The sequence below is a fragment of the Musca autumnalis genome, unplaced genomic scaffold, assembly GCF_047663935.1.
Source record: "Musca autumnalis isolate F117 unplaced genomic scaffold, ASM4766393v1 scaffold_2, whole genome shotgun sequence".
Classification (NCBI taxonomy): Eukaryota; Metazoa; Arthropoda; class Insecta; order Diptera; family Muscidae; genus Musca; species Musca autumnalis.
In genome coordinates this window covers 258,163,985-258,183,294 of record NW_027411755.1, presented here as the reverse complement: position 1 = coordinate 258,183,294, position 19,310 = coordinate 258,163,985, and the positions used below count along the sequence as shown (strand labels likewise).

Here is a 19,310-nt window from a genome sequence, read left to right as displayed (position 1 = left end):
AATAAGATTTATTTTAAGTTTAATAATTCAACAAAATTATTATGCTTAATTCTCGGCAGGTTCTTCGTCATCACATCGGCTACCATATCAGCTGTCGGACAATACACCAGTTCAACATCTTTGCTGTGTACCAAATCACGAATATGGTGAAATCGTATGTCGATGTGTTTGCTTCGTTTATGATACACCGGATTCTCCGCAAGTTTCTTGGCACCTTGATTGTCAATATGCAAGATTACCGTATCATCTCTCAAAGCATTAATCTCTTTCAGCAAACGCTTTAAATACACAGCTTCCTTCGCCGCTTCTGACGCCGCCACATATTCAGCCTCAGTACTGCTGAGCGCCACCGATGTTTGTTTTCTTGACTGCCAAGTCACTGGACAACCATAGAGATGAAATACGTAGCCAGTATACGATTTTCTATTTATGGAGTCACCACCCCAATCAGCATCCACATAACCTTCTAGTTTTGCCCCTTTGTTCTCATAATGCAATTTCAAATTTATTGTCCCAGACAAATATCTCAAAATATGCTTAAGTTGCGTCATGTGCTCTTTATGAGGATCTGAATTACGCTGCGCCAATTTTGTTACCGAATGCAAAATATCAGGTCTCGTACAAATGGCCAAATACATTAACGTACCAATAAGCGACTGGTATTGTTGTGTGTCTACCTTTTCACACTCACCCTTGCAATCTACCTGGTAGCCAGCGTCCAACGGAACAGAAACAGACTTACAATTCTCCATGCCATACTGTTTTAGTGCATCTCTTATGTACTGTGTTTGGCTCAATTTTATGCTACCTGTTTCGCCGTTACGTTCAATTTCCATACCCAAAAAGTGCCGAAGTTCTCCTTTGTCGCTCACATCAAATTGCTCTCCAATTTGCGACTTTAACTTCATTATGATGGATTTGTCTTTGCAGCCTACAATTATGTCGTCAACATACACGGCAACAACAATCAACTTGCCATCTTCCATTCCCTTGTACAAACATGGCTCGTTTGCACACGGCACCAAATTAAGTTGACGTAGAGTTGTATCGAGCTTGGCATTCCACTCTTTTCCGCTTTGCTTTAACCCATATATAGCCTTATGAAGCCGCAGCACCTTACCTTTATTCTTCTTATTCTCAAAATGTGGAGGCTGCTGCATATAAATTTCGTCATGTAGGCTACTATTCAAATATGCTGTGCTTACATCAAGCTGGTGGAGATGCATTTTCTCTTTCACTGCCAATGACAAGAGAATTCGAATTGTTGAATACCGCACTACCGGAGAATATGTCTCATTGAAATCTATGCCATAGCGTTGATTACACCCCTTAGCAACCAATCTCGCTTTGTACCGTTCAATCTCTCCATTGACGTCTCTCTTTATGGCATAAACCCATCGACACGGTATTGCCCTTTTCCCCTCAGGTAAACTTACCAACGACCATGTTTTGTTTTTCTGCAGAGCATTGTACTCTGCTCTCATTGCCTCTATCCATTTACCACTCTCTTCACATGACAGGGCTTCATCTAACGTTTGTGGTAAATGTTCATCTATGGCGCTGTTTACTTTATTGTATTGTTTTGTTGGTCTACCTGGCTTACCCGTTCTAATTATCTTCGGCCTTCCTCGTCCAATACGCTGCTCTACCTCAACATCATTATGATCATCGATGCCATCATCATCTGCATCAACAGCGATGTTATTGTCTTCCTCTTTTTCGTCTGCTGTGTCGAAACTCTCTTCGTGTTCGCCGGTATCTTCTTCAATTACATCAGCACCCTCACGCGTTTCCCCCTCAGCCACAAAAGGAAAAACAAATAAATCGTTGTTTGACTCCTCCTGATCATCTTTGTTGTTGTCAGCATTGCCAAAATTATGCTCGTCGAAGAGAACGTCTCGCTGCTCAAACACCTTGTTCTTCTTTATGTCGTACAACCTGTATGCTTTTGCTGTCGTTGAATACCCAATCATAATGCACTGACTCCCTTTAGCATCAAACTTTGACTTACCGCCAGATTTGTCAAGTGCTACAGCAACACAACCAAACGTTCTAAAGTGTTTGACACTCGGCTCTCTACCATACCAAACATAATATGGTGTCTCGTTTTTCAGTTGTTTCGTCGGGCATCTATTTCTAATATAGACCGCCGTATTCACGGCCTCTGCCCACAACCGCTGCTGCACATTGGCATGAAGCATCATAGATCTCGCCATCTCAACAATTGTTCGGTTTGCCCGCTCTGCAACGCCGTTTTGTTGTGGTGTGTATGGCACAGTCAGCTGCCTGCATATTCCCTCGCCTTGCAAATATTTGTCGAACTCGGCATTAACATATTCCTTGCCATTGTCGGTTCGAAGCGCCTTTATTTTACGACCTGTCTGACGCTCAACCATGGCCTTGAACAATTTGAATTTCGCCAATACCTCGCTCTTGTTTTTCATGAAGTACACAAATATTCGCCGCGACTTGTCGTCAATGAACGTAACGAAGTACCTGGATCCAGCTATCGAACTTGTCCTAAATGGCCCGCACACATCGCTGTGCACAAGTTCTAACAACTCATTTGATCTCGTCTTCGACTCAGTGGGAAATGGCAATGTATGGATCTTACTCATCATACATGTTCGGCAATGCACATCAGTAGCCCTTTCTACCTGCATGCCCTTCACCATGCTCTTTTGCGACAACTCATGCAAACTGTTAAAATTCAAATGACCATACCTGTTGTGCCATGTGATGCTGTTGTTGTTGTTGGTAGCCGAAAACAACCCCTGTTTTTTCTTCTCGCATACCTCGAACATGTTGTCTTTTCTCTTTGCACGCATGACAACCTCACCATTTGGCCGTTTTATTATCGCACCATTTGAATTGAAATTGACGCTCAATCCTCTGTCGACGGCTTTGCTCACAGAAATGAAATTTGCTTGCAATTCGGGTGAATAGAGAACATTCTCAAGAAAAATGTCGCATTCCGGCAGCTTCAGTGTTATGTCGCCTTTTCCCTTTGCGGTGATGTGCTTGTTGCCAGCCAAAGAGATAATTTCATCATGTTCATGATAAGTGGCGAACATAGACCGCTGGTTACACATGTGCGATGTGGCCCCGGAGTCGACGTACCATTTGTCTCTGCCCATCGGCGCACAATCCGTCGCTGCCACCATCGTCAGTGCTTGTGGTTTCGTACCTGTTTTTCGCTGCTCACACTTACTGGCGAAATGGCCCGTTACTCCGCACACAAAACATTTGCCCTTGAAACTCTTTTTGTTCTTGTTGTTGCTACTTGGTCTCTGTTCTTTCTTGGTTGTTGTTGCCTTTGCCGCGAATGCATGCTCGGTTGTCAAGTCAACCACCTTCTCTTCTCTCCTCTTCCCCTCCTCGAGAAGTTTTTGCTTTACAACTGAGAGAGAAGGTAGATCGTCCCGCGTCTCCATTGCTATGACGAAATTCTCATACTCACTTGGCAAACTCGACAACAACATTATGACCAACAGCTCCTCCTGCATCTCTATTCCGGCCTCTTTCAGCTTTTCATATATCTCGGCAAACTCATTGATGTGCTGCACCATACTGCCTCCTTCTGCCATTTTCAAATTAACCAAACGCTTATACAGCGACACCTTTTGCAATGGCCCACGAGGTCTGTATGTCTCCTCCAATTTCTTCCACGCTTCGTGTGAAGTGGTACAACTCCTTATGTACCCCAACTGTGTTGGCTTCACACACAGAAAAATGGACGCTAACGCCTTCTCATCATCCAGCAACCATTTATCTTCATTCTCCTTGGCCTTCTTCCATTGTCCACTTACAATTTTCCACTGGCCACAATGAATCAAAATGCTGCGCATTTGGATGACCCAACTATCATAGTTGTTTTCGTCCAATTTGTCTATTTGGAAATTGGGAGCACTCATCTTGAATTGTTTCTTCCTCTAATTATTATTTCACAATTTCTTTTCCGTTTCTTTTTACGCAGTTATGCTTCTGGGCTCATAACCTGAAGAAAAACACTTGTGTTGTTCCGTTTTATAAAAAGAGTTTTTATTGAATAATAATTAGGAAACTAAAATATGACTTCACGCCAGGAGATAAACTTAGAGACTGATAAAATTTATTTCACAACTATTTACATTAACACCCCAATTGAGTGCTCACACAACAAACGTCATACATGTTGTTAGAAGGGTTGCCATTTACATATATTTCATCAATTTTGTTTTATGTATTTAATTGATTTTTTTGAATTTTAATTAATAATTTAGTTTATTTTATTATATTTTTATTATTTATTTGTTTATTTTTTATCTTATTTTTTAATTTATTTAACAAATTAATTTCATTTTATTAGTTTTATTTTTATCGTTTAATTTGATTATTTATGTAATTTATGTTATTTAATTTATAGAATATAATTTATTTTTTTACTATTTGTTATTTTTTATCTTATTTTATTTAAATTTAAGTGATTTATTTTATTCATGTTGTTCATTTATTTTATTTTATATATTCTTATTTTGTTCATTTTTTTTATTTTGATTTTATAGTTTTAATATTTTATTTATTTTAATTAAATTTTGTTTATGCTACGTTATGATATTTGATTTTTATTTTTTTTGTTATTTATTGTATTATTTTACTTTTTAATTATTTTATGCTTTTTATTTTGTTATTTATTTAATTTAATTAATCGAATTTAATATATTTATATATTATTTATTTATTATTATATTTATTATTATATGTTTCATTAATTTTATTTATTTTAGTTAATTTTATTTACTTATTTGTTTTATTTTATTCATCTATTTTATTTCTTATATTGTTAATTTTTTATTTTATTTTTTTAATATTTTATATATTTGAATTAATTTTATTTAGTTATTTGTTTTATTTTATTTTACTTATGAACCAGATAAAAAACATGTAAAATAAAACAGATTTTTTTATTTTGTTCATCTTTTTATTTTAATTTTATATTTTTTATTTACTTTATTTTTATTTAAGTTATTTTGTAATTGTTATATTATTTTATTAAATTGTTCCTATTATTTTTTATTTATTATATTTACTTTTTATTTAGTTTATGTTATGTCATGATATTTTATTTTTTTGCTATTTATTGTTGTGTTTCATTCATGGAATTTATTTTAGTTAATTTTATTTAAGTTATTTGTTATTTAGTTATTTGTTTCATTTTATTCATCTCTTTCATTTTATAATTTTTTTTTAATTTTTTGTTTTATATTTTTTCTTTATTTTATTTAATTTTATTTACTTATTGGTTTTATTTATTTATTTATTTATTTATTTATTTATTTATTTATTTATTTATTTATTTATTTATTTATTTATTTATTTATTTATTTATTTATTTATTTATTTATTTATTTATTTATTTATTTATTTATTTATTTATTTATTTATTTATTTATTTATTTATTTATTTATTTATTTATTTATTTATTTATTTATTTATTTATTTATTTATTTATTTATTTATTTATTTATTTATTTATTTATTTATTTATTTATTTATTTATTTATTTATTTATTTATTTATTTATTTATTTATTTACTTACTTACTTATTTATTTATTTAAATATTTATTTATTTATTTATTTATTTATTTATTTATTTATTTATTTATTTATTTATTTATTTATTTATTTATTTATTTATTTATTTATTTATTTATTTATTTATTTATTTATTTATTTATTTATTTATTTATTTATTTATTTATTTATTTATTTATTTATTTATTTATTTATTTATTTATTTATTTATTTATTTATTTATTTATTTATTTATTTATTTATTTATTTATTTATTTATTTATTTATTTATTTATTTATTTATTTATTTATTTATTTATTTATTTATTTATTTATTTATTTATTTATTTATTTATTTATTTATTTATTTATTTATTTATTTATTTATTTATTTATTTATTTACTTACTTATTTATTTATTTATTTACTTATTTATTTATTTATTTACTTATTTATTTATTTAAATATTTATTTATTTATTTATTTATTTATTTATTTATTTATTTATTTATTTATTTATTTATTTATTTATTTATTTATTTATTTATTTATTTATTTATTTATTTATTTATTTATTTATTTATTTATTTATTTATTTATTTATTTATTTATTTATTTATTTATTTATTTATTTATTTATTTATTTATTTATTTATTTATTTATTTATTTATTTATTTATTTATTTATTTATTTATTTATTTATTTATTTATTTATTTATTTATTTATTTATTTATTTATTTATTTACTTACTTACTTACTTATTTATTTATTTATTTATTTATTTAAATATTTATTTATTTATTTATTTATTTATTTATTTATTTATTTATTTATTTATTTATTTATTTATTTATTTATTTATTTATTTATTTATTTATTTATTTATTTATTTATTTATTTATTTATTTATTTATTTATTTATTTATTTATTTATTTATTTATTTATTTATTTATTTATTTATTTATTTATTTATTTATTTATTTATTTATTTATTTATTTATTTATTTATTTATTTATTTATTTATTTATTTATTTATTTATTTATTTATTTATTTATTTATTTATTTATTTATTTATTTATTTATTTATTTATTTATTTATTTATTTATTTATTTATTTATTTATTTATTTATTTATTTATTTATTTATTTATTTATTTATTTATTTATTTATTTATTTATTTATTTATTTATTTATTTATTTATTTATTTATTTATTTATTTATTTATTTATTTATTTATTTATTTATTTATTTATTTATTTATTTATTTATTTATTTATTTATTTATTTATTTATTTATTTATTTATTTATTTATTTATTTATTTATTTATTTATTTATTTATTTATTTATTTATTTATTTATTTATTTATTTATTTATTTATTTATTTATTTATTTATTTATTTATTTATTTATTTATTTATTTATTTATTTATTTATTTATTTATTTATTTATTTATTTATTTATTTATTTATTTATTTATTTATTTATTTATTTATTTATTTATTTACTTATTTACTTACTTATTTATTTATTTCTTTTTTTGTTTATTTATTTATTTGTTTATTTATTTCAGTTTATTTTTGTATTTTATATATAATTTTTTTATTGTTTTATAATTCAGTTGTTTGATTAATGCAAAAAACAAAAGACTTAAGACACAAACTTCATTAGTAAAATGTAAATTTCCATGTAATTTTGAATATAATTACTACGGAATCTACTAACGGTATATCTCGTGTACGTATTATTTTACATACTCTGTCATATGCCTTTGTAAAATTGTATCACAAAAACTAAAAATTAACAAAAAAATATTTAACAAATAATAAACCATTGATTTGTTATTGTAAAGCACAACATTTAAACATCAAACATCAATTTGTTACTAATTATTGGTTATTTGCTTTGTTGTGTCTGAAGGATTATTTTGTTGTTTTTTTTCATTCAAGGAAAATGTTTGTATTGTCTAATTTCATGGTCAGTCCGTACCTATTGATGGGAATCATTGAAAAAATTGTCTAGTGTTTTCTGATTAGTGGAAATTAACATCAGATATGAACACTGTGTGTGTTTGGTTGTTGTTTTGTTTATTTTAAGGGGCTGAGGGGGGCGGGGTGGAATAGAAACAATTGAACATTTCAATTCACAATAAAAAAGTTACAAATAACATTCCATTGAATATCAAAGGTAGAAGTAGTATATTCATATATATAGAAAGAGACAGATCGTGAGACAATTGAAAGTGAGACAGACAGAGCTTTAGATATGTATATTGAACATAGGCCTGTAGTGGGGACAGGGGAGTAGTAGTAGTCTTTTTTTATATATTTTCTTTCTTTTTTTCTTGGTTTCATTGGTAGGTGGGGGGTAATTGGGTGGTGGTGGTTTTTAATTTTTAATTGGTTGTTGTTCTTTTTTGTTTGTTTTTTTGTTATTATAGGATAGTATAATACATTCTCGCATACTTGTATTTGTTCAAATGGTACTTCAAATGAGAACGACTCATTATAATAGGGGTTGAGGGTGCATTTTTTGATACTTGTCTTCTTCTTTTTCAAACGTTTTCCATTTTGCATAATGGCAATTTTCACATATGGATCTATAAAAGAAAAACAGAAATAAATAAAGAAAGAAAGAGAAAATAATAAAATATTCCATATTTTTGCAAAGTTTTTTTTTTGCTTAGATTTTTTTGGTTTGGTTTTTTGCTTAGTTTGGCCAAAGAACACATAATTTAATTGTTCGAAATCATCAGTTATACATTTAAGGCAATATCGTTTACTATTATTTTTATGGATTATATTTTTTTGATAATTAATTTAATTTTTTTCAAAAATTTCAACCAACACAAAATATATAAATTGAAACACAAATTGTTATATATTTGGTTATATAGAGTTATAGAATTAATAAACAAATCTCAAATTCAAATTAATTAATAATAAATAAACAAAGGAGTAGAACATCAATAAAAAAACTGAAATCAATTTAACAATAATGTTAAAAAATGAAACACAAAAATGTCCAATTATTTAGTTTTGGTTGAGGCCAAAACATAAAAATGTACCAAAATGGCAAGGTATTTTCTTTTCTTTTTCAGTTATTTTCTCTCAAATTGTTTGTTTGTAAAAGCCTAGAAGATCTTATTTTGTTATTCTCAGTTGTGAGAACAGCGGGATATTTTTTGAGGCAACTTGTTGTTGTGGTTTTATGCAAAACATAAACAAAGCTAAAAAACATTTTAATAACAAGGCAACACCTACATACGAAACTAGGGGGTGTAAGAAGGGGGCGGGGGTCAGTTAGGGGGTGGTAGTTAGGCAAATGAATTAAAGTATATATTTAAGCATACAAAAGCCAGGAAATTAAAAACTTTTCTTTAAGGTTTTTAAATTCCCCTTTATTGAGTTGCGGTTATTGGTTAAGTTTTTCATCTTTACTTTGAAGTTGCCATCAAAAAATACCATTACGATTATTAATAATGATAAGAAAAAAGTAGTTTATGCTTGATAATAATAATTAATATACAGACAAGGACAAAATTCTTAGGCTTTGAAAAAATTTGTTAAAAAAGTTATGTAAATAAAATGAAAGCTTTTCGTTTTTGGTTTCTTTGATATTGTCATGATTTTTTGATAATCATTATTAGCAATAGAAAGCTTAAAATTAGTTTTTTTGTTTTCTTTTGTTATTTAGAGAAAAATTGAGCAAAAATTGAATTTTTAGAAAAAAGAACTACTAAATTATTAGGAAAAAAATGAAAATAATAATAGTAATAAATATATATTTTTTTCTGTTGAAGCAGACATTGTGATGAATTTGGTATTTTATTTTCATAATATATTGCAGTTTAAATATTTATATTTATGGATAAATATATATTTGTTTATAATTAAATAAAAAATTTTATATAAATAAAAAGACTATAGACGGAATATTATATTTCTTAAGAAAACTGAAACTAAAGTAAGAATGAGGTTCATATGGATACCCTAAAGGAAAGAAAAGGAGAGAAAAGAGAACCGAAAAAAACGGGAGTGTAAAAAATCGTGATGTGCACTGATTCTTTAATTGGAGAATTGCTTCTTATGGAATATTTAATCTAAAAACCCTTTATTTTTTGTTATCAAAGGCTGAGCAGCGGCGTAGCCGAGCGATGGCAGGTTCTGCAACAGCAGATTGATCTAGTCCACACTAAATCAGCGTTCCGGTCAGCGGCTCCTCCCTCAGGGTACATATGTTTATATTAGTATAATTTTTCTGTGTTGGGAGCAACATAGCCCTGAAAGCCTGCTCCGTATTATTTTGGTCCGTCGTGGGACGGAGGAGGCCCACGATCAGGGTATGTTTGTCATATCTCCATCCACCACACACAAAACTCGGTGAGATGCAATAGCTGTCGGGAGTGGATGCATCTCAGGAGCTGCTCTGGACTCGTCCATGTGAGGGGCTACGGTAGAGAATATGTTGCTACATGTGGGACTCCTCCGCAGACTCGGAGAAGTTCCAATCCCTGAAAAAACATTATTTTTGCGATTGACCCGGATGTAGGATAGGGGATAGTCTTATGATTCGGAAGAGTGCCGGAAAACAAGGTCAAACAACTACAAAGCATAGACAGTAGTAATGGTTACAACGTACTAAGGAAGGATCGCACCTGAATTGGTTGTGGAGGACTAGATTTCTCGTTGCAACAGTCTGTTCAATATAGACCTATCTCGGTCGAGCCAGGCTCTAATGACCCACACCTAACTGGAATTTTTAGGGTATACTTGCTAACGTATATATCCCGTCGATTAATAGCTGTGCTCTAGGTTATAAGTCCAATTTTAGTCCACATTTGGAAGGTCATAACCGGCTGATCTTAATGCTCATCATGAGTCGTGGCCATCGGTTCTAGGTAATAACAAGAGGGTGATAGTGATGGCTGATCTGATTGATAGCTCTATTGTTTTGCAGGGCCAATGAGGACGCTCCTGCCAGAATTAGCGGATAGTGCCACAGTTCGGTGGTAACCATGATCACACTGTCCCATCATTCATGGGAAATCTAATTGCCCTACTTTCAGAAAATTGGTCAACCCTTCTGATGTTCGGGTAGGACTATCACAAAGCCCGAAGCGAGACCAAATGTGACAACAGAGGTGGCGGGACTAGCGAATGAGCGTGATGAGCTTCGTCGAGCTAACTCTAGTGACCCCAAAGTCGGGGAGCTGAAACTGGAAGTTAGCAGATTGGTCGATAAGCACAAGCGGAACAAGAGGATGGAAAGAAGGAACATCGAGCCTCAGTCACCTTGACTGATCCGAAGAGGGGCGCAAGTTATTTTTATACCCTCAGCCTTAAGGCTAGAAAGGGTATATACACTTTCATACGGGCAAAATGTGCCTCATCGAAATAATGGTTTTAGACCCCAAATATGTTTGGACGAAATGTGTTTTAGACAATTTGGAGTCGATTGAGTAATGTCCGTCCGTCTGTCTGTCTGGCTGGCTGATGTGCACAATAACTCTCAAACGGATGAGCCGATTTGGTGCAAAATTTGTCTATCGTAATATTTTTCAAACTTAGTTTAAGTTCGAAGATGGGCCATATCGGTCTACTCCTTCAGGTACCTCCCCCACAAAATTTCGAAAATGTTCGGAAAATTTGTGGGCATGGCATCTCGAACGGATCTGTCGATTTGGTCCAAAAGTTGGCCTTCGTAATATTTTAACATAGTTAAAATTCGAAGATGGGCTATATCGGTCCACTCCTTCAGGTACCTCCCCCACAAAACTTCAAAATGTTCGGAAAAATTTTGCGCACAATTTGGTACAAACTTTGGATCTCCTAATATTTTATCAAAATTTAGTTTAACTTCTAAAATGGACCATATCGGTCCTCTCTAAGGGTACCTCCCCCACAAAAGTTCAACATTTGTGTCTTAGTGCAGTTAATTCCTAATCCACATTTCTGTCGGCTAGTTAAATTGTCCAAAAAGGGCCACAAAATTCAGAAGATACCTTAAATACATTCGAGCTGTCCGGAGGTGAAAGTTTCGCTTCACATTGGCTGAGGGTATATATCTGTCGGCAAAGCCGACTGACACTTTCTTACTTGTTTGACCTAATTTAGACATTTTGGATATCCATGGTCGAACATTTTTTGCACCTAACAGGATAATTAGTTTCCTGTTTCATTTTAGCTCAGAATATTTTATGGTGGCCTGGCCGAATTTAATGTTTTTAGTAAGGTCATAACCGGCGAGTCTTAATGCTCATCGCAAGTTGTGGCATTCGGCCTTAGGTACTGACCAGAGGGTAATAGTGATGGCTGAGGTAATTGATAGCTCTAGTTTTTGCAGAGCAAATGACGACGCCCCTACCGGAATTAGGGGATAGGGCCACAGTTCGCCAGCGATGGTTACCGTGTCATCAGGTATGACCTGGCACCCCTTAACATTTTATGGGTTGGAACATCTTAATATAATCGCATCCATAAAGAAACCGGCCTAATTCATGATCTCTGAACGTCACACTTTCCCATTATTCATGGGAAATCTAATTGGCCCGCATTTAGAAAATTACTCAACCCTTCTGATGTTCGGGTAGAACTATCTCAATGTCCGAAGCGAGACCAAATGCCACAACAGAGGTGGCGGGACTAGCGAATGAGCGTGATGAGCTTCGTCGAGCCAACCTTAGTAACCCCAAACTGGATGGAAAGACGGAACATCGCGCCTCAGTCACGTTGGGCGATGGTACCTTGACTGATTCGAAGAGGGGCTCAAGTTATTTTTAATAGGCAATTTGCTAGGAACTCAAAATTATGCAGAGCATTAGACCCTGAAGGTACATAATGGAGGCAACGGGAAGTCTGGTATATAGTTAGGGTAGTCCCGCAACTAAAGCCAGCCATTAACTACACTAAGATTCTATTGGTCACACTCGAAACGTCACGTCGTCCTCGCTTGCCACAGCTAACTGTGACGATGTAGGAGCAAGGTCCTCAAGTCCCTAGCCGGGAGCACTTGGGGTGTTACAACGACGAGCCGCCCACCCACCCAAATGGTAATTTTTTTATTTTACTCCCATATTTTGTACATTGGCTACGTCGTTTAGGTTTTGTGCCGACAAATACGACTGACACGCTTCTTCCTTGATTTTGGAATAAATAAACTCTGTTGCACCTTCTGTTGTCACTTCACAGATAGTTTTGAAAATTTATAGCAGTTAGTCCTTGTGGTCCAGACTATACCGATATAATTTTGTTCCCGACATAAGGGCCCGAAAGCCAGCAATTAGAACGGGAATACGAGTGTAATAGTTTTTATGTAGGGTCCTTCTAATAAGGGTTTAATTTTTTCTTGAGGAAGTCTATAGTCGTGGGCCTAAAAACTTTGGACCTAAAATAGCGCGCCATGCTCAATTAAGATCTCATTTTAAGAGTCATATTAGGGAATTACGCTGGGAAGAAATATTGTTGAAGCAAGTTTATTCTGAATGCAAAATAGTGTATTGTAAAAATGTAAATATTTACATTGTTGTAGCAACCATATTTTTGTATCAATATGGTGTATGACACAATATATATGGTTGTTTCAACAATATATATTTTACCTCTTTGCAAAACCACATTTTGCAAAATATATTTGCTTCATCAATATACCTTTTCTGCATGTGGGATGATTAGATTTACTCCTAGGGGTACACTCGTGGTGCGGTTTTTCTTCTTTTATTTTATTTTCACAGCCTTATCATAAACATATTTCCGTCGGTAAAACCGATTTATACATTAGTATAGGGGTTTTAAGTAGCACGTGCTTTCCGTGGATATTTTATTTTTTATAAATTTACTTTAACTATTTTTTATTTAAAGCAACAAAAAATCCATCACAGTGTCTGCTTCTAAAAAATACATTTTATAATATTCAAAAAATTTTACGAAATTTATATACGAATATGTAATAAATAAATTTAATATAATATATTTTGATATTATATTGATTTTGAACGCACACATAAAACTACAAAACATACACGCACACACATACAAAACATTTTGCAAAATAAAAATCGTTAAGCCATAAAACACATATGAATATACAAATAAATTGGCTTCCAAAATAGTATTACCAGACAATCCACCGACGTCCATTTTCTTGAGATTCTTAGCTTCCAAAATGACAACAGTTAGCTTGCCAGCCGTCGGTACATAACGCAGTGAGAAGCAAATGTCACCAAGCTTTTCCTATATTTTTTTCGAAGATTACATTTTGAAGTGGGAAGAGAAAAAAGAGAAATTCAAAATAGCATTAGTATTATTGATCTGTGATATAGCTATTTATCTTTTCTTGTTGTTTTTGTGTAAACATAAAACAAAAAATAAAAAACATAGACATATACAAGTTATTGTATTTTAGTTTATTTTTACTACACAAGGCTCGTTTGTTGTTGTTTTATTGCTTTATTTGGTACTTCGTGATTGTCATTTTAAACATTTATTGTAATTTATTGTTGTTTTTGGTATTTTGCGTACAAAGTGAATATATGTCAAGGGTTTATATGCGTCGATAGTAGTTCAATAGTTTTTTTTCGTATAGCATTAAAGCGTAGTTTTTTAATGGCATTGATACCAAATCTGTTTGCTGAACATTAATAAGGCTTAGGACAATTTTTTATATGAATTTTCAAACTGCACAATACATATTTAAAAATATATTTTACTTCTGAAATGTAAAATATTAGAATATTTTTGTTGTCAGAACTATATTCCCCACATGGTACTGTTGTTGTTGTACACACACATATGATTGAAACTTCGCTTTTTAAGAGCCTTAAGAATGTACCATATGAGTAAAACAAAAGACTTATGACACAAACTTGAATTACGTTCTTTTTAGTGAGAGTGAGAGCCAACGTTTAAACCAAACAGATTTAGTATCAATATTTTATTAATCAACAACATCCTAAATGTTAGCTGTTGCATTTTTGGGTTTGTCAAGAAAACAATAATAACATATAAACTATATAAGTAGGTTACTATTACAGTACGATGTTGAAACTCGCAAAATAAATTAATTAGTTATTGTTTTTTTTTTAAGTTGAACACAAACAACACAATTTACCAAATATAAAGAATAATAAATATTTTATGCAAAACAATAAAATATTACATAAGTACACCAATACACCACTATAAACACACAAAAATCTAACTTTCAAACCAATTTTTTATAATGGGAGCAATTGTATTTTCTTCTTATCCCATCAGACGTGTGGACACCCTAGATACGCTCAAAATATAATAGCAATATGAGGAAAGGGTTTGTTTTTCGAAAAATTCATGTAACCCCGCGAAATATTCGTCGTAGACTCCATATGTGGTATACCAAAATTCATATCTCGACGAAATAAAGCGATTTTAAGATGTGTGTCCGTCCGTCCATTAAAAATTGTAATCATGCTACAGGCCGCAATTATGGACCAATCACCACCAAATTTTGTATGGAGGTCGGGTTTAGAAAAGAATAGACCCCTATTGTTTTGGGTGATGATCGCAAATGGACCAAAATGGAGATGAAATGGACCAAAAACAAACTTTTTATCCGAATTTGTAACAGCTGTGTAGGACACAATAATAGTCCGATCTGCGCGAAATTTTAAGTAAAGTTTGGATTTACAATAAGAATGAAGCTTACAATTTAACATGATGATCAGATAACATTTAGCGGGTTAAATGGACAGAAACTTTTGTGTGAAAATTGGTAAAATGTTTATATACATATCATTGCTTCATTCCGGGAAGATACATTTCGCCCCCGAAAGTCATATTCGAAAGACGAAATTTTAACCATTCCATTGGTGTCAATTATGCTGATATACGTGGTCAGATAACAGAGTTATAGCCTAGTATATGCAGGGACTCCACGGTTTTAATTGTGTATAATGTAACCATAACAGTGTTGCCGAATTTGCTGATTTATCGTCATTTTGACGATTTTTTGGCCCAAAATTGAAAAATGACGATTTGACGATTTTGTGGTCCAAAATGACGATTTTTCACCTAAGCCAGAAATGCATGAAATAAAAGACGATAACTACATTTTGACCAAAGTTTCACGAAAGATTTTAAAGAAAGCAATGTTCCAAACTCGATTTTTGAGCTTTTTAATGTTTTATAGCAATTTCCAGACGGATTGGCTATATTTAGGCACATATCTGCCACATCTAGGCACAGGTATTTCCTAGTTTTTGCCCCACTTTCAAATTACATGAGCTGAACATTTTCGTTTAGTTTTGGTAATAGATGAAAATCTTCCTTAAAAAGTTTTCGAGATAAAATATTACTTATATATATTTTGTTATAAAAAAATATGAGTCCAGCTTTATTAACTTCCTACAAATGCCTCTTTAAGCTGTCAGCCAGTTTGGAATGAAAATTTTTTTCGATTTTCGACTGCCCAACAACCAAAATGTACGTGTACGGACAAATATGGACAGTCACACTGTCAAGCAAGCGATATTAGAGCTAATTTAAAATGACAATGTGTACCCAGCTTTACCATACTGCATTGCTTCAAACTCGATAACCATAGGGAAACTATCATCTTTTGAAAGCTGTTTTTATAGCAGTATTTAAGTGATATTGGGTTAGAATTTATTGCTGTGGATTGTATATCTTATGTAGTCAGTCTCATTCCCAAAAATGCCAGCGAAAATCGCATTAAACGGTAACCAAACCGAGTTTTGGACCATGTTGACGATTTTTTGACGATTTTTCAAATATTGTTGACGATTTGACGATTTTTTTTGACGATTTCTGATCAAATACTGTCGGCAACGCTGAACCATAATCACACTAGAGATCGCAGTTATAGTTCAAAACTGACAAAATTTGCACAAGGTAAGAGCTTAAGTCAAGGAAGATGCCAGTAATTTTGGATAATGATCAGATAGGGTTGAAATTGACCATAACTTTTGTGGGAAAAATATATATAAATAATTGTTCCACAAACATCCCATAAGGGACAAGGGACACTTTTCTCATATCAATGAGTGCACCCCGATTCTTATTAGCTCAATGATATGGGACCTACAGTTTATCGCCGAGTCCGAACGGCGTGTCTAAGACACCACTTTTGTAGAGAAGTTTTACATGGCTGAAATACTCAGGAAATGTCGCCAACATTACTGTGGGGTATTTTGCCACAGTTGAAAAGTGTTTTGATGTTGCCTGGCCTGGGAATCGAACCCACGACCTTATGTGTGCAAGGCGGGTGTGCATACCATTGCACCACGGTGGCACCCTAATATCCTAATTAAATTTTTGGACATTTTTTTAATTTCTGGGGGAAACATTTTGGAAAATTACGAATACGAAACGTGAAAACCAATCCTTGATCTCTCCATTGATGGAAATTACATCAATGTAGCGGTTAAATAACGGAACTACTGTCTAGGATTTAAGTGGGTTCGGTTATTGTTTTGGTTTGTTTATAAGAAAATACATTTACCTTGCATGCTACAAAATGTCGCAATCATATTAGACAATTTTTTTAAGTCATGATAGAGAAATTCCCAGTTTTTAAATTGAGGTAAATTACAATGATACACAGGGTCTTGAAGTTTTTGTGCCCCGTTTTTGGGCAAAAGTAATATAATACCTAAGCTCTAGTCGGCATAAAATTGGGGAAGAGTTCATTGCTTCAATATAAAGAACGCCAAGTGGCGTTGGACGAAACTAGTCTTCTCTGCCATCCCCTAAAGTAATCAATTTTAACTACATCCCACTTTAAACTTGTTGTTTTTAAATTCGAAAACAACAAATATGAGATGAAGCTTGACTTACCTACAAATAGTAAGTAAAACACACATCTCAACAAAAATGCCAAAGTGAATCTAGTAACATAATACCACGAAATATTGGTCGTTTTTGTATTGTCGGTTCCGTAAAAATTACCGAAAACTATTATAAAGGTCTTTTCATCTTAATACAAATTTAATTTTTAAGAAGCAATCCGTCTGTTCATTGTAAAATAAGGAAAGTACAATCTAACGTTTCCAGTAATGACGCTGGTTTGTTATCATTAGGGTGGTTTTAAAAAATAGATGTCGGAATGCTTAGTTTTATTGGATTTTCAGATTGCCAAAGTTTGAGCATAAATGGTAAATTTACACGATATTGCTCTAAAGGCCAAATTTATTGCCCAATCCATGAGAAATGTTTACCAATTCATTGCTGAGCCAGGTAAACGAATCCTACAAAGATTTTGATATTGCTCCAAAATATGAAAATCAATCCGATTTAAACAATTGTTACCATTGGACAATAATTACGACCAATTGTGCTCATGTATGTAAACTTATGTAATATATGTCGCAGTCATATAAAATAAATTTCGTGAACAACTAGTACCCAGGGTTAGTGGTGTAGGGTATCACATGGTCGGCCCCGTCCGACTATAGCGGTCTTTTACTTGTTTTTTTTTTATTTTTTTTTTTTGACCCCACATATGGCATATCTAGATTATAATAATGCTGTCTTGCTTGGGAAAGCCCATTCTACCTGAGAAACCCAAAAATGGTCATGTACCAAACATAATAACATAACATTAGACTATTTAGATTCCTGCGGGTACCTATCCGTCAACGCAGATTGGCCCGTAGATCTTTTGAAAATTTTTTTTCTCTTAAATACACAAAGTACTGCTTGCGCAAGTACCCTGGCTTCGGAACCATACATTAGCACGGGTAGTATCCGTGTTTTGTAAAGCGAAATTTTTGTTTGACGAGATGTGGCTTTGTTTTTAAACTGCTTACTTAAGCCAAAGTAACATCTCTTAGCCGGTACTATTCTTCTTCTTATTTCACAACTGATGTTGTGATTATTACGGTGCAGAGGGAGACGAAGTCTATAGGAACCAACCGCATTGCGCGTCGACATCATTAACTTGGTTTTGTCGCCGTTTACCACCAGACCCACTTTAGCAGATTCTCCTTTGACCTTCTTAAAGGCATCACTTATTTCCGACCCATGATGTCTGTATCGTCAGCATAAGTTAGTAGCATGTGTCTATTGGTGTAAATTGTGTCATTTCTTTTGAAGTTTGCATCTCGTGTAACCTTTTCCAGCAGCATGTTAAATAGATCACACGAAAGGCAGTCTCCTTGTCTGAAACCTCTCTTGGTACTAAACTCTTCTCAGAGGTTCTTTTCTATTTTAACTGAGAACAGGGTATCAGTTAATGTCATCTTACAAAGCCGAATGAGCTTTGCGGGGAGGTGATACCAAATTCAGACATGGCTTGGGAAACCTATGAGCGTAGGGGACTGCCAAAGGCTGCTTTACAATCGACAAAAAGGTGTTATGTGTCTCATGGTTCTTCTCCAGAATTTGCCGCAGAGTATATATCTACTAAATTGTTGACTTGCCAGGTCTAAAGCCACATTGGTATGGTCCAATTCTTGCGTTCACTATAGGCTTCAGTCGTTCGCATAATATATCTGACAATATCTAGTAGGCAATATGGAGATGACTTATACCCTTGTATTCAGAGCATACAGTCTTATCTCCTTTCTTGTGGACGGGACACAGAATGGTGAGGTTCCAATCGCCGGGTACGCGTTCTTCCTGCCAGATGGTGCTAACTAGGTGATGCATACACCTTATCAGTGTGTGTTTTGAACGGCTCGGCTGATAAGCCATCGGCTCCTGCTGCTTTATTATTCTTCAGCAGGTTTATTGCTGTCCTTACCTCATATTG

At 32.2% G+C, this 19,310-nt stretch overlaps 1 protein-coding gene across 5 annotated transcripts in view; it reads right to left on the bottom strand.

The window, feature by feature from the left end:
* The window catches only part of Syt1 (Synaptotagmin 1), a 159,871-nt gene that overhangs the window by 22,877 nt on the left and 117,684 nt on the right, over positions 1 to 19,310 (bottom strand). For 2 of the 5 annotated variants that reach the window (XM_073964581.1, XM_073964583.1), the window contains exons 7-8: positions 13,681 to 13,795; positions 8,030 to 8,163 (exon numbers count right to left, since the gene is read on the bottom strand). In XM_073964581.1, the coding sequence (XP_073820682.1) occupies positions 8,030 to 8,163; positions 13,681 to 13,795 (249 nt within the window). The remainder of the gene's footprint in view (positions 1 to 8,029; positions 8,164 to 13,680; positions 13,796 to 19,310) is intronic. The other 3 variants (XM_073964585.1, XM_073964584.1, XM_073964582.1) reach the window with 2 other exon arrangements.